Below are 19,016 nucleotides of genomic sequence, written 5' to 3' on the forward strand. Positions count from 1 at the left end.
AATCCATAGACCTCGTAACCCTCAAGAAGAATGAATAAAGCTTGGAAAGCAGTGATTGTGCTGAGCGCCTTCATCGCAGCAGGTAAGTTAAGAATAATGTGCCCTGAGGAAAAAAAAAAACTTTATAGTATCAGTGCAGTAGAACTACACGGAAGCAAATGGAGGATTTAAGAGTAACATATGCCTTTGTTTGCTATAATTCTTATCGTGGAATAAAAATGTCTTTTATGTAATTGTTTTCATATGATTTTAATCTGTCCTCTGTACCAACTAAATATACTTTAATGTATTTTTTAAGCACCATCTAACGCTTTAATTGGATGACAAATGTAGTAAAAAAATGGCTTTTACTGTGGCTCATTACTTTGGACAAAGATAAAGATGAGTGGTTATATGAAATGCTGTTCATGATTAAGTCTCAGATGAGTTCCCTGCACTGCAGCTTAATGACATTCAGTTTGGTACAAGTGTCTGGTCCAACACTAATTGCCACAGATCCAACAGGGTATTTCTGTTTATGTTGTATCAGAATCATTATAATATATTTAAAGGCAAAATAAAGCATTTGGAGAGCTTCCTGAATATGAATGAGTAGGCTACCTGTTTGAAAAGGATGTTATAGCAGAAAAGAAAGAGAAATAAAGGTATATACATTTATTTATATTAGTATAGAGCCATGGGGAACTCCACAGGTCAAATTCTGTCATGGATAAACCATTTTAAAACTGACCCCAAGATCCCCACCCAGTAATGTTCAATTATAAGAAGATCAACATAGCTCAGATCTGAAAGAACTTAAACTGAGGACTGGCCAGCACTTTTAAAAGAACAGTTTTAAATTTTAGGAAATACACCATAAATTTGCTTCAAAACTACAAATAGTCATTCATACTTTGGTTTTATACACATTTAACAAACTGGCTACAACACGAGTGTTAGAGGTGCTTGTAGGTGGATAAATTAGAAACTAGCACAGATGATTTGCTAAACCTGTTGAACTCTGAGATAAGAAACCAAACTATGTTGTTGAGTGAGTTACTGTACTGTGAATCTGATTATCACCCCTGATTATCTTCTTTCTTTTCATTGAACAGCACAATGCCTGAACTGTCGTCAGTGCCCTGTTGATATATTTGGCACGTGTCTGTTCGGAAGCGACATCACATGTAATAATTCGACTGAGAGCTGCTATCGTGGAGAAGCACGTAAGGAAACCTCTAAAACACTCTTAATATAATTTAAATAAACAAAATTTGACATTTACTTCCAACATATGGAAGTGTGTAATAAATCAAAATACCATGAGATTACCAAATAAAATAAATTAGCACCAGAGCCATGATGAATAATACATGACTAATAATAAATTCAAAGGCTTTCGATTTAAGGTTTGAATGAAATAACTTGAAAAGCTTACACATCTTGTGTTCCAATAGTCTTCTCTAGAAGCAAATAACTATTAAAATAGTTTTGGAAAACTAACTTAATTGTTAGTGATTACAAAAAATAAAAAGATGAGATGCCATAACAAAGAGAGTTAGAGCTAATTTATTGTAAAAAAAATAAATACATAACTACAGTAACAAGAAAACGGGATTCACAAAAGTATAGACTAGTAGTTAAATTAGTTACATTGTTCCTCGTTAGAAACAAAGTAGAAACAACATATAGGCTATTACAAGTGAAAGAGCAACATTAAGTTCTACAACACAGTAATTAGTAATTACTAGTAAACATAGCCTACACATTGGAGTAAAAGTAAAAACAGTAAAAACATGTAAGTTAGGCCAACAGTAGGCTAATTAACACGTTACCCTCAGACAGCTAGGTTAGCATAATGGCTAGTTTGGTTAGCACTGAACTGATCACACAAAACTAAATTAACAAACATTTACAAAACAATTAATTTTAATGAATTGAAAAGAGTCTACTGTACATATACAGATAATGCTCTAACAAGGCCATTTAAATAAAAGATGCCTGTGAATATTTGCTCTGTATGAAAATGGTGGATGTGACAATGTCAGTTAAACTGCCATGGAAGTAGCGTTGCTTTAGCAACAGAATGTTTAACTGAAAAAAATAATCTCCCTTTAATTTTTTTACATTTTCAAATATCCTCTTCTGTTTCCAATCCTTCCCAGAGTTCAATGCGACTGGCGCTCTCACTCTGCACATCCGTGGCTGCCTGGACTCAGACCTGTGTGGGAAGACACTGACCGGCAGCCTCCTGGGTGCTGGTTTCACCAGCAGTTTCCAGTGTTGTACAACAAACCTGTGTAATGGAGCCACTTCTGTCCAACTCTCTCTGACTGTGGCTCTCTGTGCTGCCATCCTGTCCTCTCTGTGGGGCTTGTGGGAGTTGTAGTTTTACATGATCTGCTTCTGTTTCCACAGTTCACTGAGTGGATTTGTTAACAGTTTGCACTAATTCTGTTATGAAGTGATCATTATAAGTAGTATCAGAATACTATAGCCTACTATTTACTATGAAAATCAATAAAGCATCATTAAAAAGAATAATTATAATCAGTTTTTCTGCCTTGTGTCATCACATACAGTACAGATTACTTATAGGCCTACAGATAGGCCGACACATTTATTTAGGGGGGCAACCTGCAGAGAGTTTACATTCTGCAGTTATATTTTTTAGGTTGATTCCAATAATACTGTATTTTTAGACTCAGTTTAAAAGTGATTACTTTAAGGCCCAATTAAATAAATAATCCCTAAAGAATTTAATATTTCACTGCCAGTATTGAATTCCAGGCAGCTTGGAGAGAGCTTTGAGAATTTTTTTTAGAGCTTTATGTTGGGAAATAAAAATGCTTTATTTGTGGGTCCCTAACTACTTCTTTAAAATGTTTACTACTGGGAATGATACACTGTTTTTAATCACAGAGACACAAAACAGGTTTGTATGCACTTAATATGCAGTACTTGTTTTGTAAGGAGGATTTGTGCTGTGACATGTTGTCAACACATACCAGCTACATTCTGCAATGCACTAGTGTTTTCTTCACAGACAACCTGATGATCTAATTCATCCTGTTTCACCACCCTACCTACAAGTCATCTCAAAACCAAGGATGCCCTATAGGGCACTTTACCAGGCTGAATACAATTACACCACAACCTGATTATCTAAAGCTACTGCAGCAAGCTTTAGACACTATATTCAATGTTTTTAAAAAGAGGAGAAAAAAACAGAATTAGCCAAAAATATGTAGCCTATTATATAATATTAGCAAAGAATATGCTAAAATAACAACCTCTTCTTGATATTATAGTGTCAGCCGCTGCTGCACAATTTAGATACCAATTATTTGGTACAAGTCCTCTCTAACTGGCTTGCTTAGATTGTTGGCCATTGAAAATAGTTGAAATTAGAATTATAATCTTACACTGTCTCTCATTGGTTAAATATATTAAACTATCCTGAAACTGTCCCCTAAAAGTTCCATAGGGACTTCTGTGGAGCTCTCTGGATACTACTTTGGGCCTCCATGACAGGAAACACTGTCTCTGAGTTAAGGCTTTGAACATGCTTATTGGACTGACAACCCAGCAGGACTTCCTTCATAATATTAATTTTACAGATTTTTGAACTAGACTCAGCAGCCTACAGTTTTCCACGTCTTGTTTTTCCTCCTGAGAGCAGCAAGCAAAGTAGGCCTAAAGGTAAATATCTCCCTCTACTGACTTTTTACTATACTGTGTACAGTGCTGTATTGTCTTTGACAGAATCATGTAAATATATAAATAAATATCCATTTTGTGTTCATAATGGCATCCAGGAGTATCCAACAAAGCTAAGATGACTTTTCGAGACATACTGAGGTATCACACTCAAAGGTGTATATTAAGGAGAGGGTACACATTAAGAAATATTACACTGCAGGCAGAAAGACCTCCAAATAGTTTTTATTTTTATTTATGTAAAGTGCTTTGTTTTTTTAATCACTAGATATTAATGATATGTTTGTTATTATTATTATTATACATTTACAAACTTTTTTGTGACCTTTTCACAGATGTAAACACAAACATTCTAAATGGACCCAAGTTGATTTCCTTTTGCAGTGTATGTGAATGTCATCAACTGACAGGAAGTTAACAAGGGGCCAGGCTGTTGCCTAGCAATGGAATTCCAGTGAAAAGGCCCAACTATTACACCTACAATGCAATTCAACACAACGAGAAAGCCTCACAAAAATCACAAAGCTGCTAAATTGGACTGCCTTAAAATGTAAGCTACAGGTGTGACTGAATGTCAACATAAGCCTCGGCTTATTCACAACATGGCTTTTCTAAGTAACATTTTAGCCCATATCCTGGACGTTTTTGGTCCACATTAAGCTTCATAGGCCTATAACCCCACATTTTGACTTCTGTCAAGTCGCGTTTCTGTTTAGAAACCAATTATCTTTAAGATGAAAATAACTTTTAACCTAAACCAAACCTTCCCTCTTCACCCTGCACCCCTATTTGCTGAAAGCTCCATCCGTCATAGTGCACCACCAGGAAATGGAGGAGCTGTGATGATGATGCGTCGCTGCAGCCGAGAGAGGCAGCAGAACTGGGAGGGGAAACCAGCAAGCAGCTACAGGCGACAGCGACAACTTTAAACACTTTGCAGGTAGCCTCTGCAGACTTAAAATTTGCTACAATGTGATATTTTGAGCTCTTAGGAAGTCAAAGTGTGCTTTGTTGACGTTTACGTTGCGTGCGTAGCTGATACAATGTTTAATCCGTCAATTACTGGTTTGTAGCGGAAGATGGGCTTGGCTGTCCGAGTTTCGAACTCGTTTTTGTTCAGGAAATGTAACTTTGTGCTTTATTCAGCCTTATTTTAACAACTTATTTATCTCTGTTTACTCTTTTAAAAAGGTATCGTGCATCAGCAGGGGGAAATGAGCGAAGCGAATCAGCCCAAAGTTGAACTTTTTGTGAAGGTAAGTGATTGAATGAGCCCCCCCAAAACCCCAGAAAGTGTCGACACGGCGGTGACAGTCATTTTATTTAACGGCCTAAAGCTGAACGGTGTGTTTTGAGATTTCTTATCTAATCATATTTTATTACCCTTCTCACTGTATTGTTATTAAAAGCTGATAAGCGTACACTGTTTTGTATTTGGGGACATGAAGTCACCTTGCACTTAAAATCACATTACAGCATATGCTATAATAGCCTATATTCATGTCAGTTAGACCACCTCTGCTGACTCACCCGGGCTTATAAATTACAGTAAGACTAATCTAATTAAATGCACGTTAACATAATGGGCAGGCGACTTTAATCTATATTTAGTATGTTAGTTTGTGAGGCAGGCTAATCCCATTTTCTTTGAGCCCAAAACTCCAATACAACAAATATGGCTTCCCCTCATGGTCTTAAATAATGATTCCTCTGTATGAACATGTGAACATGTGCAACACCCTCTACTTTTCTCCCTCTTCAGGAGTGTAAGATGCTGTTGTAAGTTCTCTAAAGTCAGCCTCTTCATTGACATTTGATACCCTTCATTAACAGAATATATAAGTAGCCTATGGTTTCACATTGACCTCTGTAACAGAAAGTAAGAGGTTTCCTGTTTTACTATAACTGTAAGTTTATACTGTATGCTGTTCATGCCACCTTACAAACCTTCAATGGGATATACAGTAGAATGACTGATTAAAATATGATTAAATATGACTTCCTTCAGCCACACAAGGAACATTTTAAAGCTGTATGAGCATTTCCTGGGCAGCATACAATCTCTAGGTGAATTCAAGAGTGAATTATGTTGCTTCTAAGAGAGCAGCTAATTAGTAGGCTATATTCATCATCAGTCTACTTTCTCCATTTATTGATTGATCCAAACCAACAATCCAATACCAAAGATAATCAGTTTACCATGTTATCAAACAAATAAAAGCAGCAAATCTGCATATTTTAGAAGCAACTATTTTGACAATTAATTAATCAAAGTAATTTTTCAACAAAAAAACAAACATTACATCGTTCCAGCTTCTCAATCATAAGGATTTTGTGCTTTTCTTTATCCTGTGATAGCATGTGATGATTATATTTGTGTTTTGGACTGTTGGTTGGAAAAAAACGAGATATTTAAAAACAAAGCAGGGCTTTAGAAAATTGTGATTTTCCACTATTTTCTGACACTTACAGACCAAATGATGAATCGATAAATGGAGATAATATTTGGAAGATTAATCAGTAAAGACAATAATCGTTAGCTGCAACCCTACTGTCATATGAAACAAAAAAAAGCAGAAAATCATCACATTTGAGAAGCTGGAATTTAGAACGTTTGTCATTTTTGCTTGAAAAAAATCTTTAAGCGATTATTGAATTATTAAAATAGTTGCTGATTCATTTCCTAACTTTCCTCTTTTTTCTGTTGCTTTCCTTCCTTCCGTATTGTCTGTAAACAAAGTCAGGACTCTACACGAGGTTTCCAATTAGTTAAAGGTTGATGGAGGGTGTGGTAAATAGTTTTTGAGGGCTGACTTTGCAGCTTCAGAATCAGAAAAGGATTTATTTGCCAAGTAAGTAGCACTTACCAAGAATATGCCTTGGTTGTTGCATACATAAACATACTAAACATGAATATGAAATAAATAAACTATAAATACAGAAACAAATAACACATATATACATATATACATATAACTATTTAACATTAAGAAAAAAGAGGCTGTGTGGATGTAAAAAAATATTACCTTGGTTTAAGAGTGAAAACTTCATCCGTTTCTTTTGTTTTTCCACACAAAAAGGAGAGAAAATGCAACTAAAAAACTGCAAAGTAACAGCCATGGCCCCCACTAGTTGCCTCGACCCAATGGCACCACATAAAATAAAATGTAAGCAACGATACGAAAAACATGAAATAATATAAAATGTTTTCTGTTTTTGTGTGCCAGGCAGGGAGCGATGGTCAGAGCATCGGCAACTGTCCCTTCTCCCAGCGTCTCTTCATGGTGCTGTGGCTGAAAGGAGTCACCTTCGATGTTACCACAGTGGATATGAAGAGGTGTGTGTGTGTGTGTGTGTGTGTGTGTGTGTGTGTGTGTGTGTGTGTGTGTGATATTTAACTAGGGGCATTTTATTCAGATATTGAGTGTTAAAAGATATAAAGCCGCTCTGGCTTTTTATTTCAGTGACAGCTGAGTCATTTCCTGTGGTTTCAAATGTTTTCCTTTTCCTTCTTCCCCTTTTCTTCCATCTTTCTCCTGCTGTTTAACCCTCTCTCTTTTCTGCTGGATGGCTGTCTCTCTGTTTCTGACGTTCTTTCAATACCGTCCACCTTAGGAAGCCAGACATCTTGAAGGACCTGGCTCCGGGTGCCCAGCCTCCCTTCCTGTTGTACGGCAGCGAGGTGAAAACAGACACCAACAAGATCGAGGAGTTCCTGGAGGAAAATCTCAGCCCTCCAAAGTAATCACTCAATCTGTTTCACAAATGTTTTAAAAAATAATGATTGTTTAAGTCATTTTTCCAAACATTTCCTATTATCTGTCTTCAGCTTCTCAGTTGTGAAGAATTGCTACATGTCTTTGTCTTATGTGATTGTAAATTGAATATCTTTGGACTCTGTTAGACAAATCAAATATTTGACAATATCATAGGAAATCTTAAAAGTCATTTTTCACTTGTTTCTGACATTTTGTAGATCAAATAATGAATGGATTAACCGAAGATTATTGTTAATTACAGCCCTATTTGTTTTACTCGCCTCCTATTTCAACTTCTTGCTAATTTTGTGTCATCCTGTATTAATCTTCTTTGTCTTAGCCCTTCACATTTCATGCACCGTTCATTCTTGTGAATGTATGCTTGTAATGTTTATATGTAAATAATCATCGATTCCTCTGTTTGTTTAGGTATCCCCGTCTGGCTGCTCGTAACCCAGAGTCCAACACAGCAGGCATGGATGTTTTCTCCAAATTCTCTGCTTACGTCAAGAACTCAAACCCTCAGGCCAACGAAAGTAAGTATATATAACATTCTGTCTTTCTCTAGGACAGGACAGAAAACCAGCAGGGAGCGTCTGAGTTAATACCATTACGGTCTGAGCTTTTCTGCCTCAGTGCAAACAGTTCGCCTGCTGCTCTCTGGGTTTAGCCACTCTGTGTTGGGTGATCTCACTGGAAAAATCACTGTTGTTGGTTTTTTTTTCCGTTCTACTACTGAAAATGAAATTCACTCAATCATTTCAGCCATTTAAACAAATGGAAAAAATAAAATGCATTATTTCTGAAATCAGCTTAGATTTGCACATCTATTTTGGAGAAACAAACTATCCCTTTAGCTTTGATTAAACACTGTATTAGTGTATTATTTTCTGTGTGCACATGTGCTCAGATCTAGAGAAAGGCCTGCTGAAGGCTCTGAAGAAGCTGGACGACTACCTCGGATCCCCACTTCCTGACGAGATCGACGAGAATAGCGATGATGAGCTCACTTCCTCATCCCGCCCCTTCCTGGATGGCCAAGAGCTTACTCTAGCTGACTGCAATTTGCTGCCTAAGCTCCACATCGTGAAGGTAATCTTCTGTTTTAAGCTTTGCGGCATTAGGGGCCTGGGATGAAAAGATTATAATGTTGAGTCCATGTTTTGGTCTGAAATTGAAGGCTTATGTCCAGCATGTTTTGTTGTTTGTGTTTCTCACAGTCTTCCTCTTATTCTCTCTCCAGGTGGTGTGTTTAAAATACCGAAACTTCAGCATCCCTCAGTCTCTGACAAACCTCTGGAGGTACCTGAACGCAGCGTACGCCAGGGAGGAGTTTGCCTCCACCTGTCCGATCGACGAGGAGATCCACATCGCCTACTCCTCTGTAGCTAAAGCTCTCAAGTAGGAGCCCAGCGCGATGCACCCGTCATACACCAGTACAAAAACACACATTTACTCACCTGCACACACTCTGCAAGCAACTTGGTCGATCTGTTTCTCAAGAGGCTTCATTGCATCTGTACGGTCATTTTTTGCAGCTTTAAAAGTTAATATCACCTTTTTATAATGTTAGTCCATACAGCTGGTTTTCCTATCATTGAACTATACTCTTAGATTTGTTTTAGAGATGTTTATTCATGTAGTGTTCCAGCTTTTTGTTTGCCAAGTGGATTTGTTTACATCAGAAGGGAAATGAGGAAGCACAGGAGTCAGATAAGCTGATGCAAAAACAAATGCATGCACACAAAAAAAGAATTAGCTGTGGCAAAATGTATTCCCAGTGTTCCTGTACATTCACCTCTGTAGGAAGTTAATGATGGATCACGTTGCTTACACACACACACACACACACACACACACACACACACACACTTAAAACTACAGCAGTTTCACCATCCGTAGATACACAGTGTAAAGTTGTTTCTTCTTCCTTTCTTGATGAGGTTTTTTTTAACAATATATCTTTTGGTTTTTTTTGCGGGGGGTGTCTTGCAAGCCTCACACAAACTGATTCAACTGTTATTGTCTTGGTATGAAGGAAGTGTTTTTTTTTTAGGTTACAAACATGCTTACCAGCACCAGCTCACCTGCCAAAGTGTTATGGTTTGTCTGTAATCACAGATCCTTCACATTGATTTTATTATTTCATTACTGAAGGACCAAGGCATTTCATTTAATAGTTGAGGATTACAAATAGTATTATTAATACTAATTTTATTATATAGATATAACAGCTTTTTATTCTTCATAGTTCACCTCAGAGAGGAAGTTGGGTGTTTTCCTCAGCGGCCTGCAGACCGGGTAGCGCTTTAGGGAGGCAGAGCTGAATAGCAGTTATAGAGACAGGAAACTATTTGAATAGAATCGGGCTTCCCCTTTCTGCACTCCCACAGCAGGGGTGAAGGATTATTAAAGATTACCCAGCTTGTTTGTGATCTGCTGTCAAAGCCTTTTACCAACAGTTTATTTTATTCTGCCTGTCATATATGAAGGATCCTTTTTAGATCAGATTGTAAGTGTATTGAAGTGTATTGTGGCCGTGGATGAAGAAGTTAAATACTGTTGTTAACTGCTAGTCTTAAATACAGCTCAACAGTGGCCGTCCACTTTTGAACTGCTCTGGTTCTGGAAGTGATTTCCTCATTCAGTATTTCCATTGAAGTTTCAGAAAATGCTTGTACAAAGAGTTTTAAGCCTGGAACCAAGCCAGCTACAAGATGAATCGTGACCAAAAAACATTTTATTCGGCGCAAAAGAACATTTAAAAGAAATGGCAAATAAAAGCAAAGAAAAACATTTCCATGGTTAACGGCAACCTCCACCAATCAGAGACGTCGCTGTTGTGCATAGGATTGTGAGTAGTGTCGTACTTCTCCATGACATCATGAATAAAACCCTTTTTTCTTAAAACAAGGTTGATATCATACGGACTTGTGGCCTCTACAGGGGCATAAAACATTGTTTCGCTACCTCGTAGCTCGTGGTAAGTCTACTTGGATGGTTTAGACTTCATGGCTAATAATAAATCATGGAGAAAATCAATGGGATTTTTACTTCGGGAACCACACTGTTGAGCATCACTTGAAAGCACTTGTACTGCCTGCTCTAGTAGCTCGGGGCACAAGGCCTGCTCTGTCACATGTTCTCCTAACGGGGAAAAAAACAGCAGCAAGTTAGATGTAAACATGCACAATGTTTAAAGTGAAAATCACACTTGCAGCTTTAGATTGCCGTCTTTTATTAATTAAAAGCATAAGACTGGCAATATTCAATACTTGTTTTCGTCAATTCACAACAGATCCCATTTAAAATATCAATACTTTATAAATGAATTATTCAACCCTGCCTGGCCTTGAGATCATTCAGTCCTACTAAAGATGGAATCTTGGGTCACAAATCTGTTATTTCATTTATGCAAATGCAAAGTAGTTTCCTAACACTGCAGGGCACTGTAGTTTTAAACAAACACCACTCAAACAGGAGTAAATAGTGGGTATTTACAGGAGAGGGACGGTGTATTTGGGAGGGATTCAAAATAAACTACAGGGCATATGTTCATTGTAATGTAATGTAACTCATTGATGTGTTTCTAGCTCTATGGTTTTGGTCTGTTATGGTGTTTGTTGACAAAAATGTATACAATTGATACATTTCAATATCACCAGACTTATCCTTAAATGAAAAACTGTGCATACTTAGTGAGTGCAGGCTGTCACTTAACTGTCATGTAGGGCTGGACGATTAATCGAAAATGTATCGACATCGAAATTCTGAAGCTGTTATCAACTTTTTTATCGTTTTTCCCATGAAGATAATTTCGATGATTTATTCCTGTTGATAGGCCTACTTTCTCCTTAAAAACATTTTACCGCGTGTGTAGTCACGTGACTTCGCCCAGACCAGTTAGCCGCATGGAAAGCATAATGGAGGATAACTCAAACACAGAGTCTGACGTCAACTGAGCAACTTGTGCCCAAAAAATTATCGTTCATTTATCGTTATTGAGGTAAAATGTGCAATTAATCGTGATTTTGAATTTAGGTCATATCGTGCAGCCCTACAGTTATGTGTCACCAGTATAATGCACTCTTAAGTTTGCTAGTCTGAAGTCATTCTTGTAAAAGTGACTTGAAATTGAACTGCTGGGAAGAACAACTAACCAGGCCTTGTCCGACTGTTGCAGCAGCTTGTGTAGACGATTTTATTAACTTCACGGCAACTAAGCAAATTACCATTAATAGAGGCTGTTTGCAATTAAGACTGGATTTATACAGTAGGTTTGTTGTGAGCCCAAGATCGCCTCAATATGTGTCATGTATCTCAGATCAGGGTGAAGCTCTTTAAAATAAAAAATGAAACCTAAGTGCAATTCAAACCGATTGAAAAGGCAAGCTTATACACAGACGTTGATTATTTTACGCGTCCAGTGTGAGCACAGTTGGTTATTTTTCTACATGATTTTAGTTAAATCCTTCCTTAAGGTGTAATGCAACTATTGATCAAAGAGATGATACTGTATATTTTATATTGACTCAATTGTTATGAATTTCATCTATTTTCAAAAAAATGGACCACCGTTTAAAGGGATCATGTCTGAATAATTTCAGTGCTCTTGTATTTTAGTATTTCTTCTCTCCAAGTGTAGACGTTTTTCACTTCTAACTGTTGGACTGTTGGATTTGATACCATTTCAGAGACCATTTAATAAAAATAAAAAAATAAAAACTAATTGGATATATTCATTAAATGTTACTTTAATTAGTTTTTCACTTTTTTTCTTTAAATTTCATGCCATATATTTACTTTTTTATAAGACCCATATTGTGCTTTTGACTCATTTCCCTACAATATTTTAACTTTTTGTTTTGTCTTTTTTCATGTCATGTAGTCAAAAGCAGTTGCACTTAAAAGTCCACAGGATCAAAACAAACAGTGGTGTGGACACTAAACCAGTAGATTTGAATAAACAATAAAGACAATCAAACTAATGGCACAGCTGAATTGTATTTTGTACTTTGAAGCCATTTACAGACACATTTTTTAATATCCCAATAAAGAAATAGCTTGATAAAAAAATCAACAAGTGACAGATGTGTTTTTATTTGCTAACGATTGTGGAGAGTAACATTGAGATGGTCAAAAAGAAGGCATTCAAAAAGATGCAAGATTTGTAGTCTATAGAAGCATTACGCTCAAAGCATAGACAGCAGTGATTGTAAACATGTCAAGTACGGTAATTCAAAAAATGTATGCATACACAGCCAATGCATATTTAATAGAACACAAATAAAAAGACATCAGACTCTTCAATGTAGTTTTATTAAGGTTAATTAGGCTGATACATGGCTAAACTAAAGTTATTGTCCAAAATAAAATGGTATGTATTTTGAGTTTCAAACCATTTAGTATGTCTTCTGGAGCTTTAGCCCATTTGACATGGAAATGTGGATGTTCAAATGTTTCACCTTTTCTGAGAAAAATTGGAAAAATAACAAGCTAATTCTTGACATTGGAAACCAAAAACTTAGTAAGTCAGTAGCTGTTTAGGAGCTTTCTATCCTATCACATGCTCTTTATCTGTAAACTACCTTCTGTTAATTTTTTTTTATTTCTGTCTGCTGTTGTTTCCAAAGTCAAGAATGAACAATGACATTTTAAGCCAAAATGGACAAACAGTCCTTAAAGTGCTCAGGTTTCTTTTTTGGTTGGATCATCTACAACTGAGCAAATTCCTATCTCCAAATGAAGATCATGTGATATGATCAAAAGCACCAGAATAGCCAAGAAAAACATATACACATATGACGGTTTATTACAGGGCTTTGTTGAATACTTGATTCTGATTGGATAATCGAGCATTCTATCGACTCAAATTATTGATTTTTGTAGTAAGTAGCTGTTTAATGAGCGGGATAATGTAGAGCGTCAGGGTCCTGCGTCACCCTGTCGGGGTTTAATTTGCAATAATGACCATCTCACGCTACATTATCCCTTATATATATTTTGATAATGATCTGTAAATTTTACTGACTTACCACTGACCAAGTCTTATTGGTTTATTTTGACCTTTCTAAGAAGACAAGTGGATACAATAGGTAGGAAAATATCAGATAATACGGGTCTCAGAAAACCACATCAATGCATCACTAATGCGACATATTCCTGTTAATTCTTTCCTAAAAGACAGGAATTTAAAAACCTTGTTGTCTTACAAGTGCATGATCATGTGCCTGTCAGTGTACGCGTTTTCCAGGTCCCCTACATCTTTCGATATTCAGTGATAAGCGTGACCCCATCCAGACCTCCACCCACAACCACCACCCCCACTTCAGATGTTCAGGCCAGCAGGAGATTGAGTGCAGGCAGCAGACAGAGAGCGGCTCCTCCCCAGCTGAGGGCAGCAAAGGACTCGACCCCGTTACACAGGTTGGTATCACAGCAGACGTTGGTGTAGTTGAAGTAAAGGCCTGAGGCATATTTCTGCCCACTCACACCACACTGGGACTGGACAGCACAGCTCTTCTCGTACATTGTCACTTGTAGAGCGCCTACGAGAGAAAGGAGAGGAGTTTATGTTGGTGCACTGCACTTATTGTCTAGTATACTGATTAAATTGTATTCTTGCACAAAAGACCCAGTCTCAATTTGTCACAACATTGATGCTGATGATAAAATAACGTTAAGAGAATGTGAGTGTATTTTGGCTTATTTTTATCTCAATCATTTACAAAATTGTACACCCTAAAGGTGGTGGACATCGAAAGATTGTCCCACATGGTGCTCACATTGAAAACTGCCCGAGCATTTACAGGTTAAGGTGCAAGGGTCTTTATCCTCTGATGAGAAACAGTGAATGTTTTGCTACACCCATGGAGCCCAGAGAGCTATTTTTAGAGATAATGTAATGGCATCACAGCCATTAGTGAGCTGACAACTGGCCGGATGAGAAATGGCGCTGAGTTCTGATTCATTTAGTGATTCTATTGTCTCATTTTGTTTTTACACTTGTAAGTTATCTGGATAACTAACTCAGACCAGGTTTTTTTCTACATCAGTCTTTGTTCTAGATTAGAGAGTTTTCTGGGTTTTCCTCGCCAAGTTATTCAGATAACTTAGTAAACCTGCCTCTCAGAACTGGCCTGGTTCACATAATTGTAAATAAAAGATTTAAATGCAGCTTTAAGAGCATTTGGCCTATATTGGGTGAGCAGTGAAGGAATTGTAACTACCAAAAGGACTACAGTGTTTACACATTTCTTTGGATGTGGGTTTAAACAGCCTTAAATTAAAGATGATAGTCAGCACTTAAACTTAATAGCAGTTTATTCAAAACAAAACTGTCTTAATATACAATACATGTTACAGACGTATACACAGAGTGCATTGTGCAATTCTCAAAATCTGTTCCCAGACAATGTTCAGGACAATGAGGATTCGTCTGCCAAATTGTGACCATCCTGCCCTAGATTCTCAGGTAAATAATCTCATCTACAGACAGAAATAAACACGCACGCACGCACGCACACACACACACACACACACACACACACACACACACACACACACACACAGATCTGGATCTCACCCCGTCTCCCCATCGCAATACTGGATAGGCAGCGCTGCCCGGCTGGACACTCCTGAGGAAACTTAAAGCAGTCCAGAGGAGAGATGGCCGGGAATACACAGGTGTAACAAGTCAAACAGGCTAAAGGAAACAGTGGGAGAAAATATAAAGAAACTTACTGTGAGCGTAATTGATACTTGATTTGATACTCTGATAATGATTAACTGATAACAGATAACATAAACAAACAGTTTTGATTTGTTAATGTGGTTATAAAAGAGCTGTGGCCAAGGTACGTCCTGAGTGGGACCTTGTACAATAATTATAGTTAATTACGGTTAAAAATAAACTTGTCAGTGCTCTCTGGGTACAAACTATGAAATACAGACGTACGTAGCTACATACAAAATACATGGTTGGAGAAGACCTTAATGTTTATTCTTCGTGCTACTTTATTTTCCAATTTAAAGTAATTGTGTCACAGTGCCATCTCCTGCAATATCAAGTCTGTTCAATTTCTGTGCTTCAATGTCCCGAGAGTTGACAGAAATTCATGCTGTCTTCCTTTATTGGCAGTGAAATATTATAGCTAAAAAGTTTTAGTAGCTTATCACTGAAAACACATTTTACAATAAATTAACAATTGAATGTCCTCTGGTAATAATTCCACTTAAATAAATGAACTACATACCTGCCAAAGGTAGACAACACAGGAGTACAATCACAAGTCTTGAATGAGACATGATGCGTCCAGTGAAAAGTCCTCAAATTGTTTTCAGGTAACGATTCAAGAACGTCCAAAAATCCGCCTCTTGGGACGTTACAGCTGTCTCATCAAACTTACTGCTGACCCGATACGTCCCCACAACTCATTCCTAAATTAAATTTCTCTTCGTCTTTGAAGTGCAAGCCTACACCTCTGTCTTGTTCTTCTGCTTTTCTTCCACTCTATTTTCGATTAAGCTGATAAAGTGCCACCTTCTCAAATGTAATTTAAATTGTCACCTAAAGAGATTTTCCTCTTACTCACTCTTGTTCTTATCTCCTGTCTTTTGTCTTGAATGCCCATGTTACTCGGGCAGTCACTGTCTCCTCCCGAAACTTCTAATTTCATTTCGAAAGGTAATTATGATCAGATGACAGTAAAAGACTGTTGTTGTGTTCTGCATTTGGGTGGTGTTCATTTTATATCACATGAAGTGACTCCTCACAACAACAGGAATTGTTTAATACAGCTGAATGAGATAACTATATTTTACTATTATTTTCAGTGATGTACAGGTATACATAGACTTTCAATAAAAAATGCACAATACAAGTGGGTATACAACACTTTGAGTGATTACTGTGATTACAATTTTTTTTAGGTGGAAGCAAAAACAGGCCATAAAGATTTGAATCATAAAAACAACTACTGCAAAATAAGACATATTTGTTTATATTGTGTGTATATGCATGAGAAAACAGCAAGAAAGGTGCTAAGAAGTCCAAAAAGAAAGACCACTAAAGTAAGCACAGTGGAGAAAGGGGTCAGCATCTTAGAAAGAGAAAGAAACAGAGAGTCAGTGAGTTGGAGAGCGAGGCAGTTTAACTGAATTATCCTTTAGGGCGTAATGGGAGACATGAGGGCAGCATGCAGGACGGTCTGCTGACAGCAGTCTTGTGATGGAGTGAGCGCTCAGACTGAGTAAGCTGTTTACCAGATGAATAATTACACATCTGTCCTCATATATTATGTGACTTCACTTTCTCAAGCAGTATTTTATCTTCATATTTTAGCTTTGCGTGAGCTAAGAATAATTGCCTGTTTGTAGTTCATATTATATGCATTTCTTAAACAATGTGTAAATGTGTAAAATGTTTTGATAAAAGTAAGTGTTGTAAAATAAAGAATTAAACTGACTGTGGAATAAAACCACAGGGAGAAAAAAACTGCAAAATATCAGCACACACTTTTGTTAGGTGTGTGACTTAATTCTAAGAAAATTAAGTCTAGTTGTGCCAGCTGTATTAGAGTAGATGGGGTGCTTTGTAGGGGAGTGGAGGACAGACAGTGTGGAAAACCTGCCGATGCTTTATTTGACTGGGATGTTTTATGGGCTGGCTGAAGGATCTCAGTGAACAGATTATGTTCTTTAATCCTGTCTGTGCCCTTTAACCCCCCTCCCCCCACATTCAGCCACTAGTATATCAACCTCACATTTCCTATCTCTTTTTCTTCCTCTGTGTACAGAAATACACAGATAATTTGTCTTTCTTTCTTCGTTGTCACTGAGTTGCCTTTGTATCTCTGACTCTGTCGCTGACAAACAACCCTTGGCTGCAGTAACTTAATCTAGTCAGTAGAAGGGAACGTTGTGCAGCTCTGAGTCCAAAACGTGTTTATGTAGACTATGTTTACATGTTGTACAAACCTCCAATATCAATTGCCAAGTTTCAGCAAACAAAAGTTTGATTGCTGGTTAACATAATTCACAAGACTGCTGTTTCAAAGTATACAAATCATTTTCTTTAGTGTCTAATGAGGTTGACATGTTTATCCAACAATCTCTCAACAGTGTCCAACATTTGACCCAAATTTCAGGAAAAGCCTGATATTGTTTTGTCATTAAACACGGACAAAAAACAGACAACAATGATGGCTCAGTAATATAGGTGTTATATGACTTTGAACAGGAAAGGAGAAAGACAATATATTTCAAAGGCAGAAACAAGTAGGTTAGCCTAATAGACAGGGCTGCTGATACAGTATCTGACCTTACACAATTCATCAGGATTAAGGGGAGAATATTAAATGTGAGTCCTTAATCCTTGAAAATCTCATAGAAATACTCCAATCTGTCATTAATTTAGTGTCTCAATACCAGGAATTTCTTTTAATTTTTTTTTTAATACCAGGAATTAAAGGGTGTCAGAGAGTATATGTGGCAAAAGTAAGGATTTCATCACATGGTTAATTTATGCTTACGTTTGTCAATTATGTAGCCAGCTAATGTTGAATTAATTTTGAAATTACTTTAATTAAAAAGTTAAATTAATTAAAATTACTCTAATTTCATGTTTCAGGATGTGTCATTATGTTATCAACACTATCAATTAGTTACAGTCACCCTTAAAGTCAAGCTAAAACCTAACGCTAACACTAACCCTAACCTAACCTAACCTAACTGCTAAAACGGTTTATGGTTACCGTCCCCTAATTGTCATGGAAACTAGCCCCATTTGTGACCATAGACTGTAGTTTGTGACCCCAATGTTTGTGCTAATGTCACAACCATAGATATAGCTAGAAAAATGGTCACAACCAAGCTATTGTTGATGTCAAATATGCATTTTATAATCTTTTTGTCACTTTACAATCACAGTAGGCCTATTGTTATATTAACGTTACTATTTAAGTTTAATTCTGGACAAAACTGTGTTTCATAGCTTAAAGAAGATATTAATAAACTTAGATCTATATAGATGTATCTACTTTTTAAAAACGTAGCTAGCTAAGTACTTCATGTTATACCAAAACGTTATCGATTTTGTAGTCAACGTTATTGATTACTGTAATGTGTGGCAACATTCAACATTATTGACAGCCAATACAATACAGCAGCTGTGATGACTGAAATCAAGGTCGATTGAATCCGGGCAGGACGTTTGTGGGATGGGGGGAGGTGCTGGGATGAAAGGGAGGGAGAGAGGCGAGCTGTGTACCATATGTAAGCAAAGAAGACCGGAACTAATGTGATTTGGCTTTTACAAACTAAAAGCATAACAGTGGCCACATGTTAACATTTTAAATCCTATATATAAGTAACTGCGTTTTTTTTCTTAGCTTGACCACCATTGTGTTTGAGTTTTATTACATTACGTATTCAATTTAAGAAAGTGAGATGTAGTGTAATTTTCTTAACCCTATGTAAGATTAGATGACACAACATGGCTCAAATTACGGGTTCCTGTCGCCGTCTTATTTTGAAATACGTAACCGGATATGTACATAT

The 19,016-nt window shown here is 37.0% G+C and overlaps 2 protein-coding genes across 2 annotated transcripts; both read left to right on the forward strand.

Moving 5' to 3' along the window:
- On the forward strand, positions 1–2,532 carry LOC144528917 (uncharacterized). Its single transcript, XM_078267791.1, has 3 exons — positions 1–82; positions 1,095–1,205; positions 2,145–2,532. Exons 1-3 carry the CDS (start codon positions 31–33, stop codon positions 2,366–2,368), a joined length of 387 nt encoding a protein of 128 aa, XP_078123917.1. The 5' UTR covers positions 1–30; the 3' UTR covers positions 2,369–2,532.
- Positions 2,533–4,530: 1,998 nt separating this feature from the next.
- clic1 (chloride intracellular channel 1) lies at positions 4,531–9,335 on the forward strand. Its single transcript, XM_078267789.1, has 7 exons — positions 4,531–4,639; positions 4,891–4,955; positions 6,927–7,036; positions 7,315–7,440; positions 7,887–7,993; positions 8,368–8,549; positions 8,701–9,335. The coding sequence occupies exons 2-7, from the start codon at positions 4,914–4,916 to the stop codon at positions 8,860–8,862; spliced, it is 729 nt and encodes a 242-aa protein (XP_078123915.1). The 5' UTR covers positions 4,531–4,639; positions 4,891–4,913; the 3' UTR covers positions 8,863–9,335.
- The last annotated feature ends 9,681 nt before the right edge of the window (positions 9,336–19,016 follow it).

The sequence above is a fragment of the Sander vitreus genome, chromosome 14, assembly GCF_031162955.1.
Source record: "Sander vitreus isolate 19-12246 chromosome 14, sanVit1, whole genome shotgun sequence".
Taxonomy (NCBI): domain Eukaryota; kingdom Metazoa; phylum Chordata; class Actinopteri; order Perciformes; family Percidae; genus Sander; species Sander vitreus.